This window comes from Halichoeres trimaculatus, unplaced genomic scaffold, assembly GCF_033239565.1.
Source record: "Halichoeres trimaculatus isolate MK-OKI-2021-1 unplaced genomic scaffold, fHalTri1.1 fHalTri1_scaffold_6, whole genome shotgun sequence".
Classification (NCBI taxonomy): Eukaryota; Metazoa; Chordata; class Actinopteri; order Labriformes; family Labridae; genus Halichoeres; species Halichoeres trimaculatus.
In genome coordinates this window covers 20,656,912-20,667,855 of record NW_027437184.1, presented here as the reverse complement: position 1 = coordinate 20,667,855, position 10,944 = coordinate 20,656,912, and the positions used below count along the sequence as shown (strand labels likewise).

The window sequence follows — 10,944 nt, the reverse complement described above, 5'->3', positions numbered from 1 at the left end:
TCATTAGGAATAGTTGTTATCAAAGAGGTAAATTTACTATTACTAGAATAGCAAAGCTGACAAGGTATAAAATGTAACATTTGACATGTCTCAGCCTTCACTTTTCCCACTATGGGTTGAGATCAGAGACATCCTATAATACTGTTGAGCTTTTCCCCCCTCTCAAATGTAGGGTCAACTATCTGGCAGCATATAAGTGATAACAAAATAAATTATGCCCTAACATCAGTAATTAACATATTTTAGCAAAGCTTTCAAAGTCTTGGTGTGTTCTTTCAAAGAGCAGTATAATTGTTTTATTTCTTCTATGTTTTTGTACCCATACATTACTTATATTACCAGTTTCTTCACCACTGCATCCAAAGATGGGCTTTCGAACAACTATCTTACAGCCACCTAGCGGTTCATATGATTAAAAAAAAAGACCACTGTGTGCTCCTCAATGAGTAGAATTCGCAACTGTGCTTTTCGGTGATTTCCTGGGCCGAAAAGAGGTAGTTCCCATACCGGGAGTCGAACCCGGGCCGCCTGGGTGAAAACCAGGAATCCTAACCGCTAGACCATATGGGACATGTTTCTTCTCGAAATTTGTTGAGTACATATTCCCACAACACTGTCGGTATGTTTCTATGATAATATTGTAATTTGTGAAGATGACTACTTACGGCCTTGTTTTCGCTCTTCAGTTGACGATTGAGCCAAATGCCTCGCTGTGTGCTTACATATAGCTAGTTAGCGCTACTGCCGAACATTGGCAAAGCAGGCTCATTAAAACAAATAACATTTCATTTGTACTGATTCAGTTGCCCGAAGGGTGAGCAGATGAATTGTATTTAAAAGCAAACCCATTTCCTGCCATGGAAAATGACTTGGGAGAACCAAAAATTTGCGCTATTCTAAAGACAAACTTTTGGCCACGACTGTGCTACTCTGTAAACCTACTCAACAATAATAATTTTTAAAAAGTATGTAAAATTCATTTCGAGTTCCGAGTAGTTACATTTCAACAGTTTTCTTCTTGACAATGTTTGTCGTGACTGCTCGAGGAAAAGTAAACATGCAGCAACATATTTCACGGGCACTGTTACACTGTGTTACTTCTGCTATTCATTTTAAAGCAGTGAAACGCAGCAAGTGTATCCCATGGGTGGGGGGCAATGATTCAGGGAGGAAGCTGCATTACCGTTAAAAAGCACATGCTGGTGCTGTTTGGCTGTGGGTCTGTCCAGTCTGTTACAGAGAAAACATGCTTAAAACGCTTATTTATCTGTATCTATTTATTCATTTATTTATTTATTTTAATTACACTCAGATATTAGCCTTAAATAATTCTAATAATGATAAAACTTTAAAATACAAGTGGAAACCAATTAATATATGCATTATGTAGGCATTTGTTGACTGACTTTTGTATCACTTTAGTATTTTCAGAACCAGCCTACTTTCATTGTCAAAGTAGACTTTGCTGCTGGATCATTCATATTTTTTGGAGGGTGATATTACATCTGAATTGTAAATGCAGGTATTTAAGGGTCTTTTGGCACAATTTCAGCACACAGCATGACACTGATGTCCTGCAATGAGAGTTCATTTTCAAGTCTTCGTAAAGTGACAGGTGACAGTTCAAGGCATTTAACTTTTACTATCATAGAAGCATGATATGCCACACGTGCTCTGTAAAGATGTTCCTTGGTTATTTTTTTATATTACTTGGTATTTTTAGAACTAAAGAAATAAAAGGTCTGATGTAATTAATCATCATGACACAAGAGGGAGTGCTGTTATTGTGGATACCAACCCATACCAACACAGCTTTGTTCTGTTCTTAAGCACTTTGCTGGCAGCCTCAGGTCAAAGTTATCAAAGCTGCTCTTGCATCCATTACAACAGCAGAATCTTTTGAAATATAATGCTTTCATTCAACAGTTGTCCTAGTGATATAATAATAATAATGCATTTTATATAAATGATGCCTTTCGGGATACTCAAGGACACCTTACAATATAAAAAGAGTTAAAAAGTTCAAATACATAAATACAAATAGATCATTCCTCCCTGCAGCCATCAGAGTGTACAATTCTTTGCTTGGAAGAGTGCCCAAACAACTTGAATTTCCCTCCGGGGATTAATAAAGTATGTCTTATCTGTCTTATCTTATCTTACAAAACAAAATTTAAAAAAATACTTTAAAAACAATGATTAACAACAGAAAGGGGAGGGAATGAATTAGACAGAGAAGGCACATTTATACAGATGGAGTCAATGTTGCAAAGGTCGGGGGGGTGGATTTAGCGCCGACAAGTAACATTTCTGTTTTGTCACTATTGAGTTTGAGGGAATTAGTTGTAAACCAGGGTTCTATTGCAAGGAAGCAGTCGGATAGGGAAGTCGGTGGAAGGACAGAGGTGGGTTCAGTGAAGATGTAGAGCTGGGTGTCATGATCTGACAACTGGAGAGAACGGATTTAAACCAGTTGAGGGGTGTTTGTGGGATTCCAATTACATGAAGTCTGTCCAAGAGAATGGTGTGAGAAATGGTGTAAAAGGCTGCACTGAGGTCAAGCAGGATGAGGATAGAAAGAAGACCAGAATCAGCTGTCAGGAAGAGATCATTTGTGAGTTTCAAGAGAGCTGTTTCAGTGCTGTGGACAGGTCAGAAGCCAGATTGCAATTTCTCATAGAGATTATTGCAGGAGAGGTGGGAATGAAGCAGGGAGAGAATTTTGGAGAAGAGTGGAAGATTAGAAATGGGATGAAAGTTGTCGAGATTGCTGGGATCTGCATTGGGTTTCTTCAGTACGAGGGTAACAGCAGCTGTTTTGAGAGGTGTGGGGGTGAATAATGAGTTATGCCTGTAATGGGAGGGGCAAGAGAGGAGATGGTAGCTTTGAAAAGAGCAGGGGGAAGGGGGTCCATCTGAGAGGTCAGTGATTTGGATTTCTTGACAAGTTGAGATATTTCAGTAGCAGATTGTAAGGTAAACACAGAGAGTACCTTAGAGGGGGGTACAAAGGGAGCAGGTGAAGAAGTAGCAGGGCAGCTGGGAACTAGCTGTTGATGAATATTTATGATTTTGGTTATGAAAAATGACATAAGGGTGTTACAAAAGGCAGAGGAATACATGTGTGAGGCGAATGAATCAGGGGGATTGGTGAGTTCAGTAAGGAGAGAGAAAAGAGCCTCACCTACGCAGGAGCTGATTAAATCAGAGTAGTAGGTTGACTTATCTTGGGAAATACAGTCTTTGTAGTTTGAGATATGATTGCAGTACTTTTCTTTATGATTAGTGAGACCAGTGTTCTTGTATAAGTGTTCAAGCTGGCCCCCTGTAGCTACACTCAGTATCAAGGCGGGATGGATATCAGGTAAAAGTCAATGTACTCCAAAAAGTCCCATTTGATACTTTGATTGTGTTTCAAATAACTGAATTTCTCAGACTCCATCGAGTCCTCCAAAAGAGCCCCTGTAAGAGCAATATCTGAAGATGAAAAAAATAACGACCATGTAAATTCCCTGTGTATGTGCATTTGTATGCAAACGAGACATAGGGAAGTAACAGGCAACTTGTTTGTTCACTTTATGAAGCCAGAGCATCATTTACATAAAGAGGAAGCCACAGACTTGCGTGTTTGTGGGATGTAGGTGAGATGATGTTGTAGGGCTGCAGACCAGCTTTAGGTTCTGTGACTTAGTGCAAAGACAACTGAAAAGAGAAGCTCTGTCCCCTTCAGTTTGCTGTATAGTTCACCCGTTATCATGGACTCAAGTGTCGTGGTGGAGAACATCTACCTTCTGGTCATTGTCACGCTTATCAGCGTACTCCAAAACGGTGAGTAAAGCAACAAGTGTCTTATATGAACAACTCTCAGAGGTTCAGGATTTAATGCTTTGATAAATGATACATAAACTCTTTGTGTTTATAGCATTTTTTGCCCTTAAGGTGGAGAAAGAGTGCACCAGTCAAACCACCCAAACCTCTGCTTTTGAGCGAGTTTCATGTGCCAAGTGAGTGCCCTCTGTTTTCATCCTCATTTTGTTACATTGATCCAAAAAAAGACCATGGGTCAGGGAAATATCTGTTATTTATTTTAGCATCAAAAAACAGCATTCACTTCCATTTCCCATAGTAACAAGTTACAATGCATATAGTGTTTGATTTAGGGGTGTCTGTGTGTGTGTGTGTGTGTGTGTGTGTGTGTGTGTGTGTGTGTGTGTGTGTGTGTGTGGGAGGAGGGTCATTTGAATGTGTTCGGGAAAGCAACAAAAGGCTTTGGAAAAAATATTTTCCCCCTTCTATTTATTAAGCTGACTCATTGGGTTCTGATAAACAGCAGCAAAATCCCGCCTGTGATTGGAAGCTATCTAAATGTTCTTTCAGAGCAATTGTTATATTTTTACTTAGCAAAACATTTAAACACAAAAAAATGCTCTAACTGAAAAGTTAGATTGCTCATCCAACACAGCTTTTTGTCCAGCTAATGTATCAAAATGTCAGATTTCACTGACAAAACATTTCAAACATCAACCAAACAAAGAGTCAATGAATTAACCTGTAGAGGAAATGATCATCCTCCCTGTCGGGTATTTTTTATACTTACTTAAGTTTCAGTAACAGAAAAAAAGAAATACTCCACTTCCTTATTTTAACAGGAACATTTGAGCCATATCCTTTCTTTTGGGGCTCGTGAAAATTTCAAAATAAATGTACAAACATCTCCTAGTTGTGTTGCAAACATTTGCAGACAGTTTGAAACTTACCTAAGATTGCTATGGCTTTTACTCAATGTCCTTTTAAACATTTATTATCAATTTTATTGTGATAAATTTCCTAAGTTGTTGCATGATGTAACTTTTTTGGAGTAAAAAGAAGCTGGTACAGTCTGAGGCTGAGTCATGGGGGTCTGCTGAAATAGACATTAAGATGTTTGAATCATGGATCTTTGTATAAAATTATGGCTTAAGTTTTTCACATATATGAGCTGTAAAGTTTTTAAATCAAAGAAGTGAAAGTTCTAGAAGAATAAATGTATGTTAAAATGTGAGACTTGAAAGGTTAGATGGTCAAACACTGCGCAACACATTGCTTTGATTATTGCAGCTTATTGCAACAGCCGGCACAGGCTGACTCTTAAAAAATGGGCTCACTTTTTCCTGGACACCGGCACTCAAAGATCCACAAGTTTTTCTCTTTTCTTGTTGCCTCATCTGGTTTCTAGTAACATTTTTAGGAGCATCAGTATGAAAAAGCTTTGTTGGCTCTTGTTTGATTCTGAATCGTTATTGTTTCACAGTGACTGGCTGCAGGTCACATCTGAAAAATGGCCTAAATGACATTATGTTTTTATGTCTTCCAGTCGAAACTGCATGGACGCTTACCCTACTTTCCTGGCAGTGATGTGGTGTGCTGGTGTGTGTCTTAACCAAGGTAATGATTGATTGGTAAAGCTAATAAAAACAGTCATGTGAGCACAGTCTGTAAATAGAACACACCCTCAGACAATTGGGGTCGCACATGCCAATGTCTAATAAACAGTGGTTGTTTTGTAGGTTGAACTTACAGGTGAGTTATAGCACTGTTTTTCACAGTGGCAGTCCCAGAACCTAAAGGAGACCAAGGAAAAGAATTAAAAGCATCTAATAATTTAAAATAAGATGAGATTTGTGTCATACTATGTGTTTGATCATGAAGCACTCAGTCATGTTCTATTAGTTTCAAAACAAGACTAGACCACTTGACATATTTTTCCAATGTTAACCTGTTGTTTGTTCTAATTCATCATCATCAGCCTCTGAGTCACGTGCAAACACTTGTTTAAACCACTTTTTGTCCCTTTACAAAAAATTTTTCTACCTGCCAAGGCATAAAAACTGATTTCTGTTTGTGAACTTTATCCGGTCAAATACTGGCACACTAAAACATAAAAATGCTTCATAAAACAATTAAGTGGAAGCCTTCGATAGTTTCTGTTAATCTGATCTGATGATCTGTTAATCTGATGTGGTGTTGGGAATTTTTCCAAAAAAGATTAAGAAAGAAAGTCACTGTGTACCAGATAGTCCTCCACGAGTGTTGGCATTCAACATTGGCATTCATTACTTTAGTTTTACAGAACAAGAATTTGATAAGAAAGAAAGCTGTTTTTATCTTTAATATTTTTGTTTATTGCAGTTTTAAGAATCCTTTAAAATAAAAAGGGAAGCTTTGTTTTAATCCTGTGGCACAATTTAAGAAAGAGGGTTGTCCATAAGCTCTCAATGATTCTGTATATCATGGATTCACATTGGAGACAGAATTTATTTTCTGTCTTCTGTTGAAGTCTCTGCTGCGTTTGCTGGGATCATCTACCTTGTGGTGAGGCAGAAGTACTTTGTTGGATACATGGGACAAACCTCTCAAAGGTAAATTACCACAACCGGCAACATAATGTTTTCATTTGAGGCCTTTTCTAACTCGTATTTTGTACTTTTACAGTACTCCTGGCTACCTTTTTGGAAAACGTGTGCTGTTCTTCCTGGTCCTGATGTGCATCGTGGGTATTTTTAACTACCTTTTGGTGCGTCATTACGGCAAGGACTACAAGGACTATGTGGAAACTATCACTAGTGCTGCTTCTGCTCTGCTGCTCATCCCATAGTCAATTGTATTTCACATCAGGAAGCATTCAAAAAGCTGTATAAGAATAAAAACAGTCGTGTGTTTTTATAAAAGGGCTTTTATTGTGTTTCAGTTCGGTATAAAATAAAACACTTTGAAAAAACAGATTCAGAATCTTGAATACAAAAAGTCTACAAATATTTGAATCTGCTGTAGTGCAGATCTAACCCCTTCAACCCTGCATACACAATTCATAAATGAAGTAAGGTGTATGCTAATACATCAGCCATACAGATATATTTGATACATCCTGTGCCTTGAAGATCTTAGGAATTGCCTCATAAGTCTTTGTCAGCGATCTTCATCCACTGAAAAGAAGAAACATCCAGACCAAATGAAGAAGATCATTCAGCCCGATGCAGTTCTTCATCCAGAAGGCCACTGCTACAACCTCTCCTTTAACTTTCTCAGAGAGGGAGACCAAGGCTCCGTTTTCTTAAAACAGGAGCAGATAAACTCAACTTCTCCTCTTTTAGCTTCATCCACAGGTGGCTTCTGTCAGTCTCAACTGTTAATGGGTAACAGAAAGAGAAGAGAAGGAAGGTTAGACATGCTGGACAGAAGTGTCAAAATTAAAACGTACATCTTAGAATAGAAACTCACATTAAATTTCCTCTTGCTGAAGCCGAACCAGTGTGCAAAGTCAAATAAGGCGTCAGAGTGATACTTGAGGGTGAAGCATGTGTCTCTCCACAGAGGTTTCACTTTAACAGGCTTGTCAGTTATGATGTGGATATTTTTTGCTCCCCAGCTCTCCAGAACCTCAGACAAGTCAACCTGCAACCAGTAAAACTCACTTTTAATACCAAAAACACACCATTGACGAAAAAAATAACGACACAAAAATACAGACATCAAACATCAATTTTGTGCTTACATCCACACTGTAGCTTTCTCCAGCCACAGAAGAAATGGTCCAGTCCAAGCCCTTCTCCATCTGCCACTTGATGTAAGGATCACTCCCATTGATGGACACCACATACTGCTGCAAAACTGGAACAGAGAGAATGTAATTCATGAAGAAGAAAAGGAGAGGAACAGGAAAAAGTGGTAACTTTGCTGCTATCCAAACGATTTAAGCCTGATGACACCCGAGAGTATGACCTTCATAAGTCACAAACATCGTATGTTGCGCACCCTTTTAATGGCCATATCTTCGATTATGTGTGACTATACTTGATGTGGCTTGATTCCTGTGTGTGTGTCAATCATGCCGTGGGTGTTGATTAGACCATAAAAACTTTATCCTACCTTTAATTTCTGGTTTCTCATTGTTGGTGGTGTCTGATGAGTTTTCTTCGCAGACAGACATGAGCAGATAAATCCTTTTTGACAGCAGACTCTTTCTCATGCTGGTGTACTCCCATAAATCCTGCATCTTCACTTGCCTGCAGCAGAAAATAATAAAGTAAGAAATCGAAAATACTTCAATAGTGCATTGGAATAGCGTGCCTCATCTTGTGCTATGGACTTGACCTTACCTCCCCAGTGAATTCTGGAAAAGTACTTTCCCCAAGCAGGACTCGAAGTCATCGATGAGCACCAGACTCTGCTCCGGATCGCTGTTGACTCTGTAGCCACCGGCGTCAGGAGTCTCAACGGAAAAACCTTCCGGAGGATTTTTGAGGAATTCTCCGAGCTCTGTCACCGTCATCCTGCTGTGAACAGATTTGCCTTTCGTCATGTTTTTTAGCGTTGTTGTTCTTTTTTTTTTTTTGTCGTCCTGTGAAATGATCCCTCTATCTCAGCGGATGCGGTTAGTGTAAATGTCGGCGACTCAGTGGTTTATATACAATCAGGCTCACTACTTTCACATGACGTAGCTTCCGGTTTTTTTTTTAAGAAAATAAAATCCACATACTCAAAAAAACTGCCTTTTTGAAAACTAAAGACAACATCAACCAAATGACTCTCAAGTGTATTAAAACATAATCATTGTCTTTTCGATTGCATATATGTATTTCTTAATGTAATGTAGGTAGTTTATCTAATTAAGAAAAATTTAAATCATATGACAAATGTTTTTTGTTGTTCTCTATGAGAATATGATTTGTCAACTACTTTTATAGTAACCGTAACATTTATTAAACCGTCAATGTAGGGTAGTATCATATATATATATATATATATATAAAATCTAATTTTGAACCGTTGATATTGCTTTCTTTTATTTTACACGACGTAACTGACCCAATAATTGATGTATGAACTTGGAGAATATAAGAGAGTATAAAAAATCTCCGCTTTCAATGTCTTAATATAGTGTCATTTTGGCCTGTCGTAAATTTGTATACAATTAAATTTTGCCCCCCAAAGCCCCAAACCTCGAACTCCAACTGCTTTTATTTTATAAGGGAAAGACTTCCTGTTTTTGTCTGGCCCACGTGTAACACCTCTCAGGACTTTTATGAGCTGATTGTGGCTCCTTTATGGCTGTCTGGTTTCTTCCTATGCACACACTGTAACTGAACAAAATATAATAAATCACAATTATTTATGGCGAAATAATGCATTAAGGACATGCATGTACCACACCTTTAGAAATCAAAAACATTTGTGTGTTATGAGTCACCTAAGGTCCTCAGCTATGATAGGATAACATTAGAGGAAAGCTGTTTTCCGGTCATGTTGAACTATTTTACTCTTTGGCAATATTTGCTCAGTTTTGTTTATTTGCTCAGTTTTGTTTCCTTGGAGCATATCAGAATGCATTGACAGAGTTTTCGGTATATGGGTGGCTGAGGTTTGTCACCTTATAGCTGACTGTGGCGCTTTTTTCACATGCACACTCTTTACCAATGGTATGATTTCTGTACATCATGGCATCTCAGTAAATTAGAATAATTTGGGAAAAATGTATATGTGTATCTTTTAAGCTAAAATGCAGCTCAGTCGGGTAAAAATGTATTTGGCTTCACTTTAGTCCCACAAAAATGTGAACAGTCACTGCAGAGCCAGGTGGTTCGAATTTTGTCACCAAAATGTCCATGTTTAGACTTTGTGGTCAGGGAACTGTTGACTCACTTGTTTTGCAAGTCCCTGCCAGTCTGCATGGACCTACAAAAAAAAAAAAAAAAAACTCACAATACAGGGTGTCACTTCATCAAGTAAGCACGCTAGTTTGCTCGACATTGAAAATATTTCAGGTTGAGACATGAGCTTATGAACTTGTGACACAGTCTACAGCGATAAAAACAGCCTTCAAACTTCACTGACAGCTCATAAAAATCTAGTTTGTCCTTACTCCTTTATGGGCTTTTTGTTTTCTGGCCAATCATTGCCTTACATTTTGAGGGACAGCCACTCCAGTTCAGGAATTTGTAGGTGTAAGGGGATCCGGTCATGAACGTGACCTTTTTATCTTGTGTGATTGTACTTGTGTCAAAAGGCATTATCTTGAATAATTCATTAGCCTGGTTTAGATTAAGGTAGGTAAATATCAGTCACGTGCAAACTGGTTTACAGCCTTGATGGAAGCTTTAACAAACAAAGAAAGTAAACTCTCAATGGGAATAAAACTCAATGAATAAATACAGGATTAAAATATATTAATATGGTTACAAGTCGTACATCTTAGGCAACAAAAGATTTTTTTCACTTGGCATTGAACAGTTATTTTTGGGGGGTCTGTTAATTGTTATGTTTATCTATATTGTTCTATGTTTTTATATGTTGTATACTTATTTTTATAGTCTTTGTTGTATTGTATTTATTGTAATTATTGTTTCTGCCAGTTTTTACTGTAAAGAGCTCTGTGGTAGGCCACTGGCTGTTTTAATGTGCTATGTAAACAAAGTTTACATTGATATTAACATTGACATCATTATTTGTATTATCTTTGTTATCTTAGTGTACAGAGTGATCAGTTCTGTATCATAAAAAGGTGTTTTTCTTGGAGAAAGGTGTGCCATGCTTGTGTAAAAACAGCAATTTGAAAACTTGTTGATTCAGGCTGAAATGTAAGATCAAGGAGTACCCAACACTTATCAATGCACAGACTGTACTTTAGCCAACATACCTTTAAGTTATTTTATTAGCCAGTGAACAGGCTAGACTTTATTTATCCTTGAAATGAAGTAGTGAGGGGAAGATGTCTAAAGATAACTATCACATTCAAGTAAGGAATGTAAAAACGTTTTAAACTGTAAAGTTAGAGCCACATTTTCAAAGCAAGAATTTTCTTGGCATGTTTTTCTCAAAGCACATGCTTCATGTTAAATGTAGGGACCTGGATTAAGATGAGGCACCGGAGTAAGTAAAAAGCATGAATAGTAGGCATAATTTAGGAGT

At 37.8% G+C, this 10,944-nt stretch overlaps 2 protein-coding genes and 1 non-coding gene across 3 annotated transcripts; 1 reads left to right on the top strand and 2 right to left on the bottom strand.

The window, feature by feature from the left end:
* Positions 1–498: 498 nt before the first annotated feature.
* Positions 499–570, bottom strand: trnae-uuc (transfer RNA glutamic acid (anticodon UUC)). The gene has a single exon. It is a non-coding gene; the product is annotated as a tRNA-Glu (tRNA).
* A 3,130-nt stretch (positions 571–3,700) lies between these two features.
* Positions 3,701–6,753, top strand: alox5ap (arachidonate 5-lipoxygenase-activating protein). Its single transcript, XM_074672588.1, has 5 exons — positions 3,701–3,828; positions 3,923–4,004; positions 5,354–5,424; positions 6,317–6,398; positions 6,472–6,753. Exons 1-5 carry the CDS (start codon positions 3,756–3,758, stop codon positions 6,632–6,634), a joined length of 471 nt encoding a protein of 156 aa, XP_074528689.1. The 5' UTR covers positions 3,701–3,755; the 3' UTR covers positions 6,635–6,753.
* Positions 6,712–8,431, bottom strand: medag (mesenteric estrogen dependent adipogenesis). Its single transcript, XM_074672587.1, has 5 exons — positions 8,136–8,431; positions 7,906–8,042; positions 7,532–7,647; positions 7,258–7,431; positions 6,712–7,162 (listed from the first exon to the last, which is right to left on the bottom strand). Exons 1-5 carry the CDS (start codon positions 8,336–8,338, stop codon positions 7,133–7,135), a joined length of 660 nt encoding a protein of 219 aa, XP_074528688.1. The 5' UTR covers positions 8,339–8,431; the 3' UTR covers positions 6,712–7,132.
* Between the last annotated feature and the right edge of the window lie 2,513 nt (positions 8,432–10,944).